The sequence below is a fragment of the Protomyctophum bolini genome (genome assembly GCF_963924005.1).
Source record: "Protomyctophum bolini genome assembly, chromosome: 7".
NCBI lineage: Eukaryota > Metazoa > Chordata > Actinopteri > Myctophiformes > Myctophidae > Protomyctophum > Protomyctophum bolini.
Genome location: NC_137868.1, coordinates 44,851,880 through 44,874,451, shown reverse-complemented (window position 1 = coordinate 44,874,451; position 22,572 = coordinate 44,851,880). Strand labels below are relative to the sequence as shown.

The 22,572-nt window shown below is 44.1% G+C and overlaps 1 protein-coding gene across 1 annotated transcript in view; it reads left to right on the top strand.

The window, feature by feature from the left end:
* LOC308318483 (histone-lysine N-methyltransferase SETDB1-B-like) overlaps window positions 1-20,966 on the top strand; it is a 46,466-nt gene extending 25,500 nt beyond the window's left edge. The window contains exons 16-25 of the mRNA XM_080768054.1: window positions 1,344-1,460; window positions 2,933-3,102; window positions 4,384-4,629; window positions 6,351-6,506; window positions 8,311-8,438; window positions 9,244-9,263; window positions 14,956-15,074; window positions 17,034-17,287; window positions 18,347-18,435; window positions 19,478-20,966. Coding sequence (XP_080624180.1) covers window positions 1,344-1,460; window positions 2,933-3,102; window positions 4,384-4,629; window positions 6,351-6,506; window positions 8,311-8,438; window positions 9,244-9,263; window positions 14,956-15,074; window positions 17,034-17,287; window positions 18,347-18,435; window positions 19,478-19,595 — 1,417 coding nt within the window. The 3' untranslated portion in view covers window positions 19,596-20,966. The remainder of the gene's footprint in view (window positions 1-1,343; window positions 1,461-2,932; window positions 3,103-4,383; window positions 4,630-6,350; window positions 6,507-8,310; window positions 8,439-9,243; window positions 9,264-14,955; window positions 15,075-17,033; window positions 17,288-18,346; window positions 18,436-19,477) is intronic.
* Window positions 20,967-22,572: the final 1,606 nt, after the last annotated feature.

Sequence of the window (22,572 nt, the reverse complement as noted above, 5' to 3'; positions counted from 1 at the left end):
GGCGCCCCCAGCCTGTGTCCTCCGTGAGGAGGAAGCCCAACAGCCCTCGGTGAGGCCTTCAGGAGGGCCATTCGAGCAGCAAGCGGAGCACCACCTTCTCGCTCGGGTGGAGTCTGCGGAACCCATATGCCCACCACTCCTGAATGAAGTGTCTGGTGCTGGGACTCTGGTGCAACCCACAGGCCCTGGGCCTGGCGAGAGCATGAGTGGACCTGGTGAGACGTAGGAGGGGCCCGGACAGGAGTCAACCCACAGAGCCTATAGTCCTTCCATGCGCCATAAGCGTACCTCCCAGTCCCGGCAGAGTAGTTCTGGAGTAGTTCCAACATATTGTGTGGCCCTGGTTTTTCCCTAGTGGGACTGATCGAGGGTAGCTACTGGGACGTAAGTCGGGACTTGATCAACCCCGGCTGGGTCGCCTGAGTGAGGGGTATGATGTTGAGAGACCCGAAACCCCGTTGACCTCAGGATACATCACTGAGGACACGTCCCCAGGTGCATCCATGGAATGTATTCTTTTTAGTTTAATATGTGACATCATTTAGTTCTGATGAAACTAAATGCAAAAAGCGGCACTCCAAAGTAAAAGTCTGCTGCCTCAGACGCAATTTCTCTGTGTGCTCTGAAGAAGGCTCTGCCGAAACGCCTCTGCGTTCTCAAATGAACATGAGGCATTGCATTCTGAGCCAGTCTTGCATCTTTTATTTTTGGACTTTTTTCCTATTTACCGGTAGTTAGTTTATGAGTTTAAAGGAGCATTTCATGCTAGAAGGCTTTCTTACCTTTATTTGTAGTTGTTACGTCCCTACCAATGAGGTCCAGGTGTTATTTTGTGCAAAAGCGCATTATTGGCTCCCTTACCATAAGCCCTCAATTAATTGCATTGAATTGAATGGGGGCTATGGGGTGTTGTGCTAATTTGCTAATTTCCATTGCTCAATGCTAAAAAAAAAAAAATTGTATATCTTCTCTTCATAATGTAAATAGTATCCCAAGCAGGGCACTTTACTACTTATTTCGATGGAAATAAGCGAATTAGCACAAAAACCCAACCCCCATTGAGGGCTTATGGTAGGGGAAATAGCCAACAATGCACTTTTGCACAAAACAACACCTGGACCTCTTTGGTGGGGACGTAACGACTACAAATAAAGGTAAAGAAAGCCTTCTAGCATGGAGTTCTCCTTTAAGTTATTTTCAAAGCTGAGCACCCACTGCCTCAACCAAAGGGCAGATTCCAGAGGAAGCGCACCTGCCTTTTCTTTCTTTATCATTTAGTCATGCTCGTGCATTGTGTGTGTGTGTGTGTGTGTGTGTGTGTGTGTGTGTGTGTGTGTGTGCAGGACCAAGTGTTTGTGTCACCAGCTGACGCTGCAGGCGACGGCGTGCACCCCGGGCGCTCAGACCAACTACAGCGCAGGTTACACACAAAAAAGGCTGGAGGAGTGTCTTCCTACTGGGTGAGACGCGCACACACACTCTCTCTCTCTCACACACACACACACACACACACACACAAAAAAGGCTGGAGGAGTGTCTTCCTACTGGGTGAGGCGCACACACACTCTCTCTCTCTCTCTCTCTCACACACACACACAAATGGCTGGAGGAGTGTCTTCCTACTGGTTGAGACGCGCACAGACGCTCTCTCTCTCTCTCACACACACACACACACACAAATGGCTGGAGGAGTGTCTTCCTACTGGGTGAGACGCACACACAGCCTCTCTCTCTCTCACACACACTCACACACAAATGGCTGGAGGAGTGTCTTCCTACTGGGTGAGACGCACACACAGCCTCTCTCTCTCTCTCTCACACACACACACACAAATGGCTGGAGGAGTGTCTTCCTACTGGGTGAGACGCACACACAGCCTCTCTCTCTCTCACACACACTCACACACAAATGGCTGGAGGAGTGTCTTCCTACTGGGTGAGACGCGCACACAGCCTCTCTCTCTCTCACACACACTCACACACAAATGGCTGGAGGAGTGTCTTCCTACTGGGTGAGACGCGCACACACACACACACACACACACAAACACACACGCACACACACACACGGTTCCTCAGTGGGGTTACTAGAGGTGAAACATTACAGTAAAGTTTAAACGACACAGGGTTGATGGAGCTGCTTGACCATTGAGCGATTTAAATCTGCTATAAGCAATAATATGTTATAACATTTGAATTACCTTTTTGGTATTCAGACAGCCAGCAATGGGTGGAACGCTCCCAACAAAATGTATAGTCTCTGTGACACCATATAGGGCGCCGCAATCTGCATTCAAAGATGTTCCTATAGAAGCTTTTGTCGTTGGTTGATTTGCCCGTCTGCTTCCTGATTGCGTCATTGCGTTTTATACCAATGACAAAGCTTCTAGGAACATCTTTGAATGCAGATCGTGGCCCCTATAGATGTGTCACAGAGCCTTTGGGAGCGTTATACCCATTGCTGGCTGTCTGAATACCAAAAAAGGTCATTAAATATAAAGGCTAATAACAAAAGCCATTTTGGGAGGGAACCCCTTTTGGTGTTAGCACTATGCTATGCTTTAGCTATTGAAAAATAGCAGATCTACAAGTTCATAGCGCGCCACCGAGTGGCGCGCTACGAGCTTGTATAGGTCTGCTATTTTTGACTGACATAGAAACATAGCTTTTTTCAGAAAACTGTCAGGATGTAGAATCTGATCTCAGGTCAGAATGGGTTCAGTAGAAAGGCTAATAACAAAAGCTTTAAATCAATTATGTCTCCCCCTCCCCCTCCCCCTCCCCCTCTCCCTCTCCCTCTCCCTCTCCCTCTCCCTCTCCCTCTCCCTCTCCCTCTCCCTCTCCCTCTCCCTCTCCCTCTCCCTCTCCCTCCCCCTCTCCCCCTCCCTCTATCTCTCTCTCTCTCTCTCCCCCTCCCTCCCCCCCCAACCAGCATCTACGAGTGCAACAAGCGGTGCAAGTGCTGCGCGGCCATGTGCACCAACCGCCTCGTTCAGCACGGCCTGCAGGTGCGCCTGCAGCTGTTCAAGACCCAGAACAAGGGCTGGGGCATCCGCTGTCTGGACGACGCCGCCAAGGGCTCCTACATCTGCATCTACGCCGGTACGATACACACACTGCACACACGCTGCCATAATGGCAGACCAAGAAGAGTAATTAATTATACGGAGCGGGATTTTTTATTTTGATTTACAATTCATAGGAGAGCAGTACAGAATATTCAGGATTGCACAAAAAGGTCTGAGGACTCATTTCCATTGTGATCCAAATAAATAAATAAATAGTTACAGTACAGCATGTGATAAGAAGAACATGTGTACTAACGTTACAATACTAATGACATTTACAACCGGCCATCATAGATCAATAAACAAACAGACAATAAATTGATATAAATGGATAAATACAGCACTATACTAACTTGCCCATCAGCCACTTTTTCAACAATTTTTTTTTTAAATGTTCAAAGACTGGGCAAATTGAATTTCCCTTGGGATTTTGTTCCAATCCTCCACCCCTGTATATTTAACCCATTCTGACCTGAGATCAGATTCATACCAGGTTTCCACTGGACACACACTGGTCTGATGAACCCATTCTGACCTGAGATCAGATTCTAAAAATGTCAGTCGTTCTTCGAATTTAAAAAAAATAGCAGACCTACAAGCTCGTATCGCGCCACTCGGTGGCGCGCTATGAGCTTGTAGATCTGCTATTTTTCAATAGGTAAAGCATAACATGATGCTAACACCAAAATGGGTGCCCGGTCAGAATGGGTTAAATGAGCTTCTACCTACCCTATGTCTCAGGTTTGGTGGTTTAATATCAGCTACACTATAGCCCTTGTGTTCAAACTATGGAACTGGTTAACACAATCAGTAACCTTTTTATATATAATATTTTGGGCATTGTTCTTTTAAAATGTTATAGACCATAATGAGTCTCAGTTGTATTCTGCCTTCCACTGGGAGCCAATTTAATTCTATAAAATGGTTAGCGCCCAATGTGGGTTCTTGGGGAGAGATAAAGGACTATACCCTCATTAGTTTAGTTTGTGATGTCTGTAGTTTATCTTTGGTATTTTTTAGATAAGCTGCTGTACCAGGTTAGGCAGGTGTAATCATGCGGAGATAATCGCATGATGAAAAGATCCTCTGCGATGGGAGCTGTTTTTTCAGTGACCACGTGATTTCCTTTTTTGACTGTTTACTGTACAAGAACAGTCAAACGGTGACTTGCATGTTTGTGCAAGGGGTGCCAAATCTCCTCTCCCAAAAATTGGGAACCAGTGATCTAAATTCTCCCTCTCTCTCCCTTCCGTTCTCTCTCTCTGTCTCTCTCCCCTCTCCCCCCCTCCCTCCCTCTCTCTCTCTCTCTCTCCAGGCAAGATCCTGACGGACGACTTCGCCGACAAGGAGGGCCTGGAGATGGGCGACGAGTACTTTGCCAACCTGGACCACATCGAGAGCGTGGAGAACTTCAAGGAGGGCTACGAGAGCGAGGCGCACTGCTCCGACAGCGAGGGCAGCGGCGTGGACATGTCCCGCATGAAGATCCAGCCGTCCGGCGGCGGCGGCGGCAACAACGCCGGCGCGCGGCCGCAAGGGAAGAGGGACGGCAAGGGCAAAGGTGAGGGAGCGTACAGGCACAGGCTTTAGTTTAGGACATGGGTTTTCAACAGGTGGTCCGTTGTGGACCACTGGTGGTCCATGGAGGTATTGCATGTGGTCCCTGACCATGCATTTAGTAATGTATAGGATTTGTTTTAAATGTTCTTTCCACTAGTTGAGAAACCGTCAACTAGTGACCTGTGATGAGTCCATCCATGTACGGTAGTCATTCACTGCGAAGTTCCAAGTTCAAGGAATTCAACAGAAAAAGGGAGTTAGAATCTCAAGAAGGGGGAAGTGCACCGGATTGTCTGGTTGAGTCATTATTATTATTAGGACATTTTACCAGTAGTAGTCAACGGTTGAGAAACAGTGGGATATGTATACACATGGCATGCATAGCAAGTGTTAACTTACAAAAGAAGCACTAATCTTAGCCCATATCCCCAGTTCCCCACCCAACACAATAGTGGTCCCCAGGTTGATTCGAAGTCAGGGTGGTGGTCCCTGGTTCACAATCAGTTGAAAACCCCGTGGTTTAGGACATACTATTGGGCCGACCGTCGTTACACCGACAACCTACCTGACCGTAACCCATTCTGACCTGAGATCAGATTCTAAAAATGTCTTCTACATCCTGACAGTTTTCCATTCTGACCCGAGATCAGATTCCAAAAAAAGTCTTCTACTTCCTGACAGTTGTCTGAAAAAGCTATGTTTCTATGTCAGTCGTTCTTCGATTTTTCAAAAAAATAGCAGACCTACAAGCTCGTAGCGCGCCACCGAGAGCTTGTAGATCTGCTATTTTTCAATGGCTAAAGCATAATGTAATGCTAACACCAAAAGGGGGTTCCCGACCTAAAATGGGTTAAAAGGACAACTTTAGTTTTTTTTTAGGTTGTTATTAGATAAAGTAAAAGATTTTTTTTCATGTGCTGCTTTCTTTTGTTTTAGGGATTTTAGCTGTTTTTGACAGGGGGGCATTCGAGCATGGGGCTGAATATGTATTTCTTTACAAAATGTTACAAAAAGTGATTTTCTTTTTTTATTATTTACTATAGTCCTACTAGATCCCAGGAAATTACATCTGGCCACAAAAGATCACAAGATCTACTGAATGTGTCAAACTGACATATTGAGCCTGTTACAGTGTGGCTTCCCCCCCTGTATAGGCTATATCTTCATATTCAGTAGATCCTGTGAACTTTTGTGGCCAGATGTAATTTCTTGGGGTCTAGTAGGACTATAGTAAATAGCCCCCCCTGTCAAAAACAGCTAAAACTAAAGAAAGCAGCAAATGAAAAAGAAAATTAACACTCATCTTTTACTTTCTCTAATAACAACCTAAAACATGAACCGTGGTTGAAAAAAACAAAAAACTAAAGTTGTCCTTTAACCCATTTTGGTGTCAGCATTATGTCATGCTTTAGCTATTGAAAAATGGCAGATCTACAAGCTCATAGCGGCACGCTACGAGTGGCGCGCTACGAGCTTGTATAGGTCGAACGACTGACATAGTAGAAGACATTTTTTTAGAATCTTGATCTCAGGTCAGAATCGGTTAACCCGCAAGCACGGGAGAGCAGCGCATGTGTGACCGTTGGTTTCCGGCATGTCGGTCCTTTGGTGTGTCTAATCTGTGTGTGTCCCTCCCTCCTGTCCTCTGGTGTGTCTGTCCCTCCCGTCCTCTCGTCTGTCTGTCCTCTCGTCTGTCTGTCCTCTCGTCTGTCTGTCCTCCAGGCGACTCTTCGAAGGACAGCAACGACGAGGACGACAAGGACTCCAAGAGCGACGAGGAGAGCGACGGCTCGGACCACACCTTCGGACTGAACAAGGACAACTACTTCAACTCCAGCTCCGTGTGGAGGAGTTACACCACGCGCAGACAGGCAAAGGGTATAAATGACTACAATGGCCATTTTTCACTAAGTCACAGTAATATCCAGCAGAACCTTTTTTGTATTGACTCGTATAACATTGACTTAATTCTCCACTTCTTATTGTTATGAAACCTCACGAGATCCAATGAATGGCCGGAGATCGCCGTCCTCGTGTGCTTATTTATTTCCATCCACAAACGGGATCCTCCTGAGCTTCTCTCAAAAAGGGTCCACTTGAAGATAATTAACTGGCTTAAACAACATCAAAGAAAAATTATAAAAACACGATTCCTTTGCTAATTTACGGTTGCAAAGTTTACTTAATTTACGGTTACAAAGTTTACGGTCAAAAAACTGTGTCGTTCCACTGTTGTATCAGCTCAACTCAACTTTCTCTTTTATCTGACGTCACTGGACAATCTCACATGCGCAGTACCTGTTATATCGCTCAAAATAACACGGTATATTTAGAAATGTACAATAAAGTATTGCAATAAACAATACCTAATATTAGTAAACAACCACAATACCAAAATGCAACTACTGATAATAATAATAATAACAATAACACTATCACCTTGAGAAAACACAATTATAATAAACAAAAAATGCAGTAATATTGTAAATCACTCAAAATGTGCTTACGGTCAGTTTTGGCTCCTACAATGACATGGTTTATTTAGTTTTGTGTTGTTGTTTGTATTACCCCCTTTTGTGCCAGAGAAACAAATACGTTTCCAATACAAGAAATAAATGTTTTCCGAATCGGCGATATCGGCCGATAACCGATTTTACGTGGCAGATACATCGGTGATAAGACACGGCCTCCACTGCCCGACGCTGTGTTTTTGAAGGATTATCAAATAATAAATGCTCTCAAATAACGTCTGCGGACACAAACGGGAGCACAAAAGGTTAACACTGTGATAGTCAGAAGAAGAAGAAATGTACCCATTTGGTGTTTTAATCGTTACGTTATACTTTAGCTATTGGAAAGTAGCAGACCTACAAGCTCATAGCACGCCACCGAGTGGCGCGCTCGCTATGAGCTTGATTGTAAAATCGCGCTCGATTGTAAAATCAATGTTAATTTAACTCTGAGAGTGTACATTTGTACGCTCTCAGAGTCACAGGCCAACAAGGGTCGATTTGGTTCCTAACTGTCATTTAGCTGGGTACCCCCTGGAACTCCCCCAAGGACCCCCTGGGGGTCCCCGGACCCCACTTTGGGAACCATTGCCCTAATTGCTCCCGATGTGCAGGTCGGTGACTTGCATGGTTTCCTCCGCCATCGGTGTGTCCAAATGGGTGAATGTAATGCACAATAAACATAGAGTTATTATACAATAGAGAAGACACCCAGAGGAAATCCTGAAGCGCAATGGACATAGTGGCCGAAGAAGGTATTGCAGTTTGGTAAGGTTTGGTCCTCAAACACATGAACGCGCACTAGGCTCCGTCCACTCTGCCGGTCGTCGCGCGTTCATGTGTTTGAGGACAATCCATCCAGAATGCACACTGTTCCTAAACCGGAAGGAGGAGTGGATTCGCCTCGTGCGCTTCTGAGCAACTCAATGCAAGTGGACGGGAGGAGAACTTGGGTGTCTTCTCTATTGTATATATACTCTAAGACAATAAAGCACCTTGGATAAAAGCTCTATATATATTTTTTTTTAAATGCAGCATTTACCCTGGAATGTAGAATAATTTGTACATTCCAGTCCAGTGTTTCCATGAGAAAAAAAAAAAAAAAGAATCGTTTGATGGAGAAAGAAAAGCCGGTGATGGTGACTGTGTCTCTGTCGGTCGGTCCTCAACAGGCAGCCAGGACAGTAAAGAAGGACCGCCGTCGACAGGGGGTCCCGACGACCGGAAGCCCCCCGTGGTGCCAGAGGAGACCGGGAAGAGCAAAGTGGCCTCATGGCTGACCAGCCAGGGTCTGAAGAAGGTGACGACTCTCTCTCAGTCCTTCCCGTTTGTCTTCAGCCCAAATTCCAATGCACACTTAGCCTCGCTTAGCGATACTGATATCACTGCGTGCGATATTAGTCTGGTCCCTCTCAGCAATTTCTTTTTTTTTCTCCCGCCCCATGTTTGCATACTGGGTTGGTTGTAGTCTTGTTCAAGACGAAATCTCGTCGTCTCGTCACCGCTTCGGCCGTGAAGTCCCCCCACAATTGAGAGGGGCCAGACTCAATCTGCCTGGGGCGATATGCATTGATTGGGGAACAGACTTAATCTGCCCGGGGCGATATGCATTGATTGGGGAACAGACTTAATCTGCCTGGGGCGATATGCATTGATTGGGGAACAGACTTAATCTGCCTGGGGCGATATGCACTGAGAGGGGCCAGACTTAATCTGCCTGGGGCGATATGCACTGAGAGGGGCCAGACTTCATCTGCCTGGGGCGATATGCATTGAGATTTATGTGGCCTACTCAGTTGAAGTCTGCTCATAACTGCAATTTGATTTACGTTCAGACACTGACATTATGTAGGTCAGATCTAGCTTGTAGATCTGCTATTTTCAGCATGCAACCAAGTGTAAAATCAACCGTTGCGACGCGGCCATCAAGTCCCTCTAAAATGTATTTTTTCTCGACAATATCTCATGACATTTAGTTGACTAAAACTAGACCAACACTTAACACATTTCAGATGACGAACAAATTACTGAAAAGAAATGACATTTTATTCAAAAGACTATGAATAATAAAATAATAATTGATCCTCTTCTTTTATGCGTTCCAGGAGGGTGGAGAAGACAAGAGGTATGTTTGACTCATGTTATAAATAATGTGATGTGTACTGTATTCCCTTCAATCTATTGATTTATTTGATTGTTGCCGTCCATAAGAAGAACGTAACACATATTTCAGACTGAATCACATCTAGATTCCAAATCACTTTATTGTGCCCATTTTGGGCGGGAACCCCCTTTTGGTGTTTTAAGTATTATCTTATACTTTAGCTATTGAAAAATAGCAGATCTACAAGCTTTGAGCTTGTAGGTCTGCTATTTTTTTTTAATCGTGAAAATGTGTCGCAAATCTTTGAATATATATTCTTTCAGAGTGAACGTTTTTAACTCACTTTGCTTCTGGGGGGCGTCCCTGGAACAACATATGGGCTTCTTTTAAAGCAGGGGTAACCAACCAGGGGTTTGCGAGCTACCAGTCGATCGCGGGAACGTTTCCAGTCGATCGCGAAGTGTCCGACCCATTTGAATAATGTCAGTGCCGCTCGTCACATGCAAATTAATTTTGAGCAGAGCGCTGTGGCTCTGAGTTTGAGAATAGACCCCATCGTCCAAGGGTGTGTGTGCGTGTGTGGTGGGGGGGTGGTATCTTAGCAACACTGAATGATCTGTCCCATTGGTGTGTGCTCGTATCATGAGCCAATGGCTGCAGCTCTGAGCTTCCCAGACCCAGGTTCATATCAAGGTTCACAACAAGCCGTAAAGAGAACTGACAGGTCAGCCACAGGGCTGCTACCATATTAGCAGCTGTGAGCGCTCTTCTCTTCTCGTGAAGAAAGCAGGACAGAGTTGTCAAATAAATCCCGCCGTCATTCATACTGTATTTATTCTCCGACCCGACATTAAAATACGGAACAACGTGCGTTCATTACGGGCTCGTGACAGGCTGCAGACACTTGAGTTGGGACTACTAGCCGATAGCGCCCTGCTCCTTCAGTTTTCGTTGTTCGTTGTTATAATATATTTTATTATTGGGATTTGATCATTGATGCAAATTCTAAACATATGGATGCAGCTGCAGAAGTTGTGTTGCTTAACACATTTTGTACATAATACGTCCTGAAACGTCATAAGGATTGGAACCGAGAGGTGCCTTAGACGTCTGTGGACGTCCTAGCGACGTCCAAACGACGCGGGGCGAGATAATAATATTCAGAATAATTACTTCTTTTTTTTTTGGCATTTCGCTTTTCGCTTGCCGTATGCTAACGCTCTGTACAACTATTAGCTTGTCATTGACTCCCATGTTAGCGCGGCGGAAAGAATGACTCGTATCTCCTCATCCAGGGCGCTCTCCGTGGTGATGAATGGATCGATATGCTGGCGCTGCGTTTCTGCTCCTCATCCGTCTCTCCCGCAAAATATGAACTCTTTTTGGAGCGTATATAAATATATTAACTCATAGAATGCTGAAAGCGTTTTTAAACGTTTTATTATAGCCAAGCGCAAGAAGCGCATAACGTTTTTATACGTTTTATGGTCCAAAAAACGTATTTTTATTGATTACTATAGTTCAACTATATTTGCGCCCGGACAACTCATAATGTAACACCGATCGGCTCTAAAAAGAGTTAAAACCCCCCCCTGCTGAAAAGAGGTGTTGGTCTGAGAAGCGTCTGGCACCGCCTATTGGTTGGTCTATGCGAGGACGTACGACGTAATGGATACGGCCGTCCGGCATAGACCAACGCAGATGTCAGGGGATCTAAAATGGATGGGACAATGCTCTTGTTTGTGTGAATACACTCGATTCCCCCTCCCCTCCTGTTTCTACATGGTTTCTCCCGAGGGAGAATGGTGGGGGGGGGGGGTCTCTTCCTCTTGGATCGCATTGGCAGTTCCCCCCCCACTCCCGAGTCCCCCTGCACTCTCATTCTCGGAACAAGATACAACGCGATTTGCTCTCTGCCCGTATATAAACCTGCAACGATCGGCATTTGATTTCATAACGTAACGTTTGCCAGACACATGTGGAGTTAGTCATGGACAGATTGCACATCATTATCGAGGGCCCGCCATGATACGTTGGTCGCTGATCGCAAGCCGTACTGCTGCTGCGCTGCTGGCATCCAACCATCCAATCCATCCCCCTTTCTCGTTACAACAGGCTATTATAAACTCACCGTCGAGCAGCCTGCCCTGCACCTAATGTGATAAAATGAACGGCAGGACAAAATCGGATCGATTATTATCTGTCTATCAGCAACATACGGGTGTTTGTCTTGCAACGACAGGTGGTGCTTTCTCGTTTTTTTTCTTCCAAATACGTTGACGTGCTGCTTCTGCTGACTGCTGCTGCCGCATCCATCTCGTTGTTTTTCTTGTTTTATTCCCAAACATGTCCAGACACAATCCGATCCAGTCTCGCGTCTCACCTTATAGATACGCGAGACTGGATCGATGAGGTTAGTGGTATGTCTGGACATGTTTGGAGCGGCACACGACAATCGACAATAATGTTGATTATGCAAGATCATTTCCTCAAAGCCTAGTTGCCCCCCCCCCCCCCCCCCCCCCGTTACTGCGATTGTTTGTAGCTCGAATCACAGAATGAGTTCAATGAGCGTAGGGAGAGGGCACATATGGGGCTACGATTGAAGAAAGTTTCCAAGTCCGTTTTATGATCAGATAATGTGCATCAAGACTCTCTGCTTTCATAAGAAAAAAACTAATACTGTAATTGCGAATGCAATGAGCACTTACTATGAGACCTAGCAGATCACGTCTGTCTGTCTGTCTGTCTGTCTGTCTGTCTGTGTGTGTGTGTGTGTGTGTGTGTGTGTCTGTCTGTCCCGCTTACTGTATATGTGGACCTGGCCCTTTTGTGCCCATATATGGAGCTGAGTGATTTGTGAGTCATGGTGACATGAGTGTGATGGCGTGGTCCTGCTTTGGGGACTCCTTATATGGTTATGGCTGAGTCATGGTGACATGAGTGTGATGGCGTCTTTTGTGACCATATATGGAGCTGGCGTGGTCCAAGCACTAACTATGACACCCTGCAGATCATGTCTGTAATTTATTCTAATTGTTATTGCAATTTACGATCTGCGTTCGCCTTCCGCGTTCGCGCGTCTTACTCGTAATAATAAAAATCACACCCCTGTGAAGTGAGCAGTGCAATGTTGTGAAGTGAGCAGTGCAACATTGCACTGCTCACTTCACTGGGGTGTGATTTCTATTATTATTACAGTATTAGTATTTTTCTTATGAAAGCAGAGAGTATTCTGTTTCATACGGTATATAGTATGTACATGTTGCTATAGGCCTTATTTTGTGAATATTTAGTTGTTAGGTCCATGCTCTCTAAAATTATCTTTTTCAGAGAACTTTAGAGATGGCATGGGCCTGAATAACTATTATTCACAAAATAAGGCCTATAGCGACATGTACATACTATATACCGTATGAAACAGTCGACTCTCTGCTTTCATAAGAAAAATACTAATACTGTAATAATAATAAAAATCACACCCCTGTGAAGTGAGCAGTGCAATTGCACTGCTCACTTCACAGGGGTGTGATTTTTCTGGGTGGTATTTTTCTTATGAAAGCAGAGAGTCTACTGTTTCATACGGTATATAGTATGTACATGTCGCTATAGGCCTTATTTTGTGAATAATAGTTCTTCGGGTCCATGCCTTCTCTAAAGTTCTCTGGTGGGCGCAAGCTGCATTCAATAGCCAATTAGTGACAAACTGTATATGTGTACAATGTGTACTGTTTTCCTCCTAAAAGTAGACATTCAGGGCTTTCATTCGGTATATGGTTTGTATAGGATATTATTTGTGCTCAATTTTATATCGGTCTTTTGAACTAAAAAAACTGAACTGAAATGTCTGTCAACTTCAGGCCTCCATATCTCTGTTGTTTTTTTTCACAAGCAGCGTGCAGGCAAAAGCAGGTGTTAGAAAAAGGTCAATATCTCCAGAATGGAAGATGGTAGAATCATAATTTTTTTTTAAAATTGAAGTGGACAAGTTGGGCTTTCTTTTTATTTATGCGATTGTGATTCTCGCTATAAGAGGCCCCTCGCTGTGGGCCCCCCAAAAAGTTCAAAAAGCCCATGTTAAGCCTTCAGCACCAGTAAGCCTTGGTCCGCTAGAACCTGTAGCAGTCTATGTGTTAAGATGATCGGAGATTGTGATGGCACTTTGTCAGTCAACTTTTTTAAGAAAGTATTTCCGGTTCATGGCTTTCAAAATAGAAGCGATCACTACTCTGGCGATTACTCTGGCGCAAGCAGCGCCTTTATTTTGATGCAGTTCCGGTACTAAATGTGTTAAAGGAATGCATAGTTGCGTTCTCCTCAACTGCTGCGCAGCAACAACAAAAATATAAAAATGAGAAAAATATACTGAATATACCAGTCTGCAATGCAAACTAATAGGCGAGTGCACTCCAGGGCATATGCAAAGGGAAAGAATGACTTCTGTCCGTGACAATAATCAATGCTACAGTTTGAATTCTGTACACATGCACACATAGAGCAAAAAATATGATAAATATGAAATATGAAAACTTGTTGAAGTACAACACATGAGTCAAGTAGCTGCTTTTGTATCAAACCCTTTCCTCTTTACTGAGCCTACTGTCATTGAACTGCTGTCCGATAAAATGCAGGATGTGTTTGCATTAACTTCAGATATTTAAATGGAGATTATTGGATTAGTAAGTGACTGTCACCTGCAGGTCAGAGCTAAAGAGAAGGAATTTTGGTCTCTTGTGAGCAGAGAAGTATCCTCTGATTGTGTCGTGTGCACTGAAGCTGCATGCCTATACTTTGGTTCCACGTACTTATGTGAAATGGCCTTTTCACAAATGAAAATAATAAAATCCAAGTTTAGAACTCGTATGACTGACTCACATCTTAATGACACCCTCAGACTGGCAATCACTAAATATGAACCAGATTTCAAAACGCTTGCAGATAAAGTGCAGTCACAGCAGTCTCATTAAAGGTGGGCTGACCCTGAGAGTATGTCACCATATCTGTGCAAATAATGGTCATGTTATGCCTATGTCATTTGAACATCTGCCAATGTGAATATTCATTGAAATGAGAAACAAAATATCTCTAATACTAATTATTTCTAATTTGTCTTAATATTATTTGACATTGATAATATAACTTACTATAAGTATTTATTCTAATTTAAGCTTTAGTCTTTGTGTGGATGTGTGCACATGCATTGAGCCTGTCAGAAATAGCAAAAAAACAAGTGTTTTTTCTAACACGTTTTAGTGGTAGATCTTGGCTTACAATTGGGAATAAAATGGGCTCTTGGGCTTGAAAAGGTTGGTTACCACTGTTTTAAAGGAATGTTATGAGTTTGTTGAGCACGCCTCTATTTTTGAATATGTAAAGAAAAAATTTATAATAATAATAATTTGAAGATCTTCCCAAACAAACTAGGGATGCCAGAGTTCAAGTATGTTACTAATACAGCACACATGCAGTGGTTTTACATTTATCCCCTGGTCTAGGGGGACACCTACTGGTTGACAAGTGCTACTGCACCAAAGTCAAAGCTCAATAATTTATCCTTTGCTCAAACATGTCGAGATGCTGGCGGAACGCTGCGTTCGAATGCCGCTTAGGATATAAAAGTTACAGATTGAAGCTTTAATGTGGGTAATGAACTGTGTGTGTGTGTGTGTGTGTGTGTGTGTGTGTGTGTGTGTGTGTGTGTGTGTGTGCGCAGCAGTAGTGAGTTGGTGAAGAAACAGGAAGTGATGACGCTATCGGACAGCGATGATGTTCAGACCATCAGCTCTGGATCAGACGTTCCTCTTCCTCCTAAACACAACAAGCCCTCCCACGGTGAGGAAGGGTCCCAGGGGGGCAGTCTGGGGGTGGGCTGCATATATGTGACCGTTTCTGACTGAGGCTAACTAAAGGTGGCCTTACACACACAAGCCGATTTATTTATTTTTTTCAATCTGAAATCTGATAGCACCACACACTACAGAATAATCAGGCCGATCGCGCTGTGAGCGGCCCCCCGAGAAGATCGGAGGGATTACGATTGGATCTTTTATACACTCACGCTAGGCGATAATTTATGCCCGAGAATCGCTCCCGATTGTTTTTAAATGTCTGAATGTGAAAGCAGGGAATCGTACCTTCAAATTGACATATTGGTTGTTCAGTTTAACCCACCGGTTTGGGAGATATGGCTTATAGAGTATAATGTCTTGCAGAGAAACGGCGAGTTGAGAAAACAGGCTTGAAAGGTTCACTTCTGTGGACTCTAACGTTACACCTAGCTACATGTTTAAGCATTTATTTTATGTCGATTTCAGCTCTTGACACCTATTTTATACATGCTCTAGTATGTGAAGAGTCTGTCTGAAGAGTCTGTTTACTCATTTTGGATAAAAAATATATATAAATCAGTTTTTCTCCTCCTAAACACATTTGATGACGACCAGCTTTTTTATATTGCTATATTAAACTATTTATTTAACCTTCGGTTATAATCATAATAATAATAAAACAATAACTATATAGTGTGTTTACAAAACTAACTTTTTTATTTATTACAATTGTTTGTGGATGGTTGGTAGTTCATATGTCACTGAATACGTTTTTAAATGTGATCTTTTGTTACGTTTTTAGTACTACTCAATCCTGCACTTGACATTGGCATTTTCACAAAAAAATATAAACTAATAAAAACGAGTAAATCCCTTCTAAAGACGAATTAAAACTGAATTAGAAAAATATATTATATTCAAAATAAACTATTCTAACCTTCCCTCCCTCCCCATCAGTGACCAATAAGAAGCAGGTATAGCGGTGAAGTCTGCGAATAAAAACTAGACTAAAATGTTAGGAAGGGACAAGAAATCCAGTACGAGTCATTTCACACTTGGTTGCATAGTCGACCTAGCCGACCTAGCTTGTAGATCTGCTATTTTCAGCAAGTGTAAAAAAATCAGCCATTGCGACGGCATCGAGGCCTGACAAAAAATACATTTTAGTCGACTAAATCATCTGTAGATTTAGTCGACTAAAATCTAATGATATTTTCGTCGACTAAAACTAGACTAACACCAGGACATTCCAGGTGACTAAAACGTGACTAAAACAAAATGAAAGCCATTCAAGAGACTATGGGGGCTGTATTTTGCGTGTCTTAAGTACCAGGTCTTATTACTTAACTTAAGACCTGGAGGCGTGGGTCAATGCTCTTTGGCCACTCGGAATAGTCAAATGGCATTTGATCGCACCTCCAGGTCTTAACCCATTTTGGGGCGGGGAACCCCTTTTGGTGTCAGCATTACGTCACGCTTTAGCTATTCAAAAATAGCAGATCTACAAGCTCGTAGCGCGCCACTCGGTGGCGCGCTACGAGCTTGTAGGTCTGCTATTTTTGAAAAATCGATGAACGACTGACATATAGAAACATTAGCTTTTTCAGAAAACTGTCATTTTCAAAAAGACATTTTTTTTAGAATCTGATCTCAGGTCAGAATGGGTTAAGTTAAGTAATAAGATCTGGTACTTAAGACACGCAAAATACAACCCTGTGACTTAAAAACTAAAATGTGCTGCCAAAAAAAAAAAACGATTCTAACCTTCCCTCCCTCCCTCTCTCTCTCTCTCTCTCTCTCTCTCTCTCCCCCAATCAGTGGCCAACAAGAAGCAGCTGCCAAAAAAAACCGATTCTAACCTTCCCTCCCTCTCTCTCTCCCCAATCAGTGGCCAACAAGAAGCAGCTGCCAAAAAAAAACCGATTCTAACCTTCCCTCCCTCTCTCTCTCTCTCCCCAATCAGTGGCCAACAAGAAGCAGGTGGCGGTCAAGTCCACGCGAGGCTTCGCCCTGAAGAGCCACGGCGTGCTGGTGAAGTCCGGGGTCCCCGGGGGGGTCCCCGGGGGCTCTGCGGCCGCCAAGGCCGCCGCCGCTCAGGGTCAGACCGGAGGAGGGGGCCCCGACGGCCCCAGGAACACCCGGCAGTTCTTCGACGGCGAGGAGTCCTGTTACATCATCGACGCCAAGCTGGAGGGCAACCTGGGCCGATACCTCAACGTTGGTTCAACTTTATATATATAATATATATATATTAAAAAAATATATGGAGTTAAGAGGTTTCCGCCCACCAAAAAGGGTTATATATACTGTCGCCACAGCTGCCTGTCTGGCGGAAACCTCTTATCTCCATATTTTTTTATCTTTTTGTGTTTCTTTGTGAATTTAACCCATTTTGGGGCGAGAACCCCTTTTGGTGTTTTTTTTTCTTTTTTTTTTTCTTCATGTTTTAAAAAGAAATGTTTTATAATTATATTATTACATTATAATTTTTTTATGTTTTATAAAATAAAGGCTTTCACCTTTATTTCATATTTTTTATGGAGGGATAATGGAAAATGGGGAGGGGGAGGGGGGGGGGGTGACATGCAGTAAAGGCCGTCGGGATCGGGAGTCGAACCCGCGGCACACTGCCAGACTGGATTAATAGCAGCCAAGGTGCCTAGGACCGCTGAGCCACGGCCCAGCCCCCCTTTTGGTGTTTTAAGCATTATGTTATGCTTTAGCTGTTGGAAATTTAGCAGATCTACAAGCATTCGGGGCCGTGCTACGAGCTTGTAGGTCTGCTATTTTTTTGAAAAATCATGAAAATGTGGCGCAAATCTTTGAATATATATTATTTCAGAGCATTTTTAGCTCAAATCTTTGCTTCTGGGGGGGGTGTCCCTGGAACAACACATTTTCAGATGGCGGGTCCTCGGCCAAATACAGGTTAAGGTATTTGGTTAAAGGTTAAGCACCACTGACATAGAAACATAGGTTTTTCAGAACCTTTTTAATCGACCGCAGTCCAAAATGGGTCAAAGGGCCACTTCACTTTTCTGGACCTATAGAGGTTTCCACTTGAAAGAGATGATTTTCATATTCAGCTCAACGCCGGTTGCCATTTGATCACATTTGGAGACGTTAACTTATATATTTATCACGGTCTCTCTCTCTCTCTCTCCAAATCTCCTCTTCCTCCCACCTCTCTTCTCTCTATCTCTCCGTCTCTCCTCTTCATCTCTGTCCTGTCCGTGCCTCCATCTTGTCTCTCTCTCTCTCTCTCTCTCATTGCAGCATAGCTGCAGTCCCAACCTGTTTGTCCAGAACGTGTTCGTGGACACCCATGACCTGCGTTTCCCCTGGGTCGCGTTCTTCGCCAGCAAGTGAGTTACATCATCTTCCACTGATTAACTTCCCCCCCAGCTGTTCTCACCGTTCGTTATCCGTGACAATAATTGAATTACAGCTAACGGGGTAACATGCTGTTGAATCATATCGGGGGCAGGGTTCCGGTCGAAACGGTGCCCTCTTGTCAGTCTGTCCTCACACTGCTACACTGTGGGACCCCCCCCCCAGGGGTCATTGAGGCAGTTCCAGGGGGTCCCCAGCTAAATGATAGTTTGGAACCAAATGGAGCCTTATGGGCAGATAGAAATGTCATTAAATGGGGTTCCGTAGACTAATGCATGTCAAACTGGGGGGCTCCTTGACGATAAAACGGGTTGAGAATCACTGCTAGAGGCGTAAAAATGTTCTCTTATTAATGGGGGTCCCTTGCATCAGCTAATTAGTGTCAATTCGGGGGTCCTTGACATGAAAAGGTTTGGGAAACCAGTGCACCAGTGTTGATTTCGTCAATTAAAACTATGACGAAAAAATGCCCGTCGACAAAAACTAAACTATGTCGACAGGAAAAGATAATGCATGTGATTACATTTTAGTATTAATACAATCCATTGATCTCAGTGTTTTTACGTGCATTTAACTCTGCGTGTGTGTGTGTGTGTGTGTGTGTGTGTGTGTGTGTGTGTGTGTGTGTGTGTGTGTGTGTGTGTGTGTGTGTGTGTGTGTGTGTGTGTGTGTGTGTGTGTGTGTGTGTGTGTGTGTGTGTGTGTGTGTGTGTGTGTGTGTGTGTGTGTGTGTGTGTGTGTGTGTGTGTGTGTGTGTGTGTGTGTGTGTGTGTGTGTGTGTGTGTGTGTGTGTGTGTGTGTGTGTGTGTGTGTGTGTGTGTGTGTGTGTGTGTGTGTGTGTGTGTGTGTGTGTGTGTGTGTGTGTGTGTGTGTGTGTGTGTGTGTGTGTGTGTGTGTGTGTGTGTGTGTGTGTGTGTGTGTGTGTGTGTGTGTGTGTGTGTGTGTGTGTGTGTGTGTGTGTGTGTGTGTGTGTGTGTGTGTGTGTGCGTGCGTGCGTGCGTGCGTGTGTCTCCAGGCGAATCCGAGCAGGCACAGAGCTGACGTGGGATTATAACTACGAGGTTGGCAGCGTGGAGGGCAAAGAGCTTCTCTGCTGCTGTGGATCCACGGAATGTAGAGGACGACTTCTGTAACCAAAGGCACTACTAGACTCTCTCTCTCTCTCTCTCTCTCTCTCTCTCCTCTTGTCTAGCTCCTCTCTGACCATTTATCTGCATTCACAACACATGCAGATGGCTAGTTATGGAGGCTGAAATATTATAGTCGCGCCACGTCGCTAATCGGACTGTAGACAATGACCCGCACGTGGTGGTAGAGGAAACGTGGGAAGGTTATCAGCTGGCTATATAACCGAAGCAAGGAAATCTCTCTCTCTCTCTCCCCTCCCTCTCTCTCAGCATTGTTACTGTGGTCCGTACGAGGCAGTGGTCCGTTAGGGAGGTTTGGAATATGAAATATTTCTTGACCCACTGGGACCATGAATTTAACCACTTCACTGTCGAGAGGTTCTGCGCAATTGGATATTTGTGAAGTTTTTTTTGTTTTGTTTTATGTCTCTCAATGCCGTCTTTGTCTATCTGGTATCTTTTTTTAGTTTATTTTGTATTTGTATGTGTATATATGAAACTTTCTATTTAGGGTAGGAAACATATTATGATGTATCAAAATGTTAACCCATTCTGAACGGGAACCCATTTTTGGTGTTGGCATCATGTTATGCCTTAGCTATTGAAAAATAGCAGATCTACAAGGTCGTAGCGCGCCACCGAGTGGTCGCGCTACGAGCTTGTAGATCTGCTATTTTTTTGAAAAATCGAAGAACGACTTGACATTTTTTTAGAATCTGATCTCAGGTCAGAATGGGTTATAATCAGACCAGTGTGTGTGTGTCCAGTGGAAACCTCGTATGAATCTGATCTCGGGTCAGAATGGGTTAAAGGAAGGAAAGCAGGTAGTTGAGGGCCACATGTTCCCCCTGGGGGGGCCCCCGTGGTAGTTGAGGGCCACAGGTATGGCTGAGAGTCTCACCCTATGTTTTAACAGATCGAGACCTTAGAAACCCACGGCGAAGTGTCGCTTAATCGCCCCCAAAAGATTAATTATGTTTATCTTTTCGGCCGACGTTCCCCCGCCCACTTTTCCGACTCATCGCCTGCTATCGACCAAATTGACAAATAATGCACTTCCGAAAAATTTGTCTGACTGTCGCCCGTAGTAGTTAAAAAACGTACTGTTCATCTTCTCTCCAGTCAGTCCAATTTGAGCCTATACAGTATGTCCTCCCGTTAACGGGCCACCGTTCTGTTCACCAAGATGTTATCCCAGCGTGTCTATGCTTTGATACTAACTCTGTTAGTAAAAAAAAACATACTAAGGCCTTTTTTTTTTTCTTCTTTTCTTCGGTTATAGTCTAATTTCAAAGGAACTTTGTTATGTGTTGTTCTGCCTCAATTCCTTTTTGTTTGTTCATTTATTGTTATTAAAAATGTAATTTTACTACTACGCCCGTGTTTTCCTCCCTGAATCAAACACGATAACGATGATTACTATCATTATTGAGCTTTAACCGTCTCACACAAAATATCGCTAAAGGAGTTTGCACACTACTGCATTTTTTCAGATTTAGGTCCTTTGCAGACTGGTGCGTTTTTCGAAAAATTCCGAAATTCGTTCCGATATCCCTGTCCGAAAGCGCAGCGGACCTTTAAACTGATGTAATTCATGTTACGTTACGCTCTCCGTATACTAGGGTCGTCCTTGGACCCAGTCCTCTCCGAAACCCTTCCATATAAATCTGGCCTGCAGCTGCATCTTCCACACACTTGCATATAGCTTTACCTCACTTTAATGTCCTTTTTAACGCTTTGGGGGAGTTGACCGCATAAGCCCAGGTATCTGTATGTCATTGTCTTTCTTTCTTTCGTCGACGTCTCCTGTTGCGTGTCATTTAGTGGTGGATGGACCGGGAGCTGTTATACTTGTAGCCGGGTTGACTCCGTTTTCTTGGTATTTATTTAGCCAAAAGACCAGCCCTACGCCTGGCACACTGTCTCCTTCCTCCTAGCCTGGGGTCCACCTATGCTTTCTATGGCAGGATCCGCCGGGAGAATCTAAACGCAGCTGTGCGACATGAGACTAATTAGTTGGATCGACAGAGAGAGCGAGAGTGTGCGTCAATTTAACAAAGGTGCAGACGATCAGAAATCAGCAGAGTGTGATCGACGTTTGCGCTACTCTATGCCGAATTGAAGTGGAGAGACTTTTTTTCTCTCTCCCTGGAAATAAAAACGTCTGGGTTTCCGAGGCTACCTTCCTCCCCATGATCCTCAATAACCACTTGAACCCCCCCCCCCCCCCCCCCCCAGCATCCATGTTTTCTGGGAACATCAGCCGAAAAAACGGCAGATCTACACGCTCGTGACTTGTGCTTCAATCCGCAAACATTTCTCTTTTCGCCCACCTAAACAAAATGGTTTCTACAAGAGAGCTTGTAGATCCACTATATATCTTCTCGCTATTTTTTAGAAATGGAGGAGCTGCTATGGCTATAAGTTTATTATTTCTTTCTGAAATGACACTTCTGCATGCTCAATTTACAGTGCAGTTGATTAATTTAGCCTGTTTATCCGCGGACTTCACACGACTGTGATCTTTGTCTTATTATAGGCTGCTAATTTCGAATGATACAAGCATAGCAAAGTCGATAATTGAATATGAATTATAACGGTATAAGTTCTGACTAATCAATAATGCATGATTGATTGTGATCAACCTCATTAGCCCAATCTGATCACCTGGTAGAAAAAGTCCTGGTCTAGATTTCGATGAAGCTCTTAAAGGAGAATTCCATGCTAGAAGGCTTTCTTACTTTCTTTTATTTGTAGTCGTTACGTCCCCACCAAAGAGGTCCAGGTGTTGTTTTGTGCAAAAGCGCATTATTGGCCATTTCCCCTAATATAAGCTCTCAATGAATTGAATGGGGCATTGGGGTGTTGTGCTAATTTGCTTATTTGCTCAAAAATATTTTTCTTAGCGGCACACTGTACTACTTATTTCGATGGAAATAAGCAAATTAGCACAAAAACCCAACGCCCCATTTGAGGGCTTATA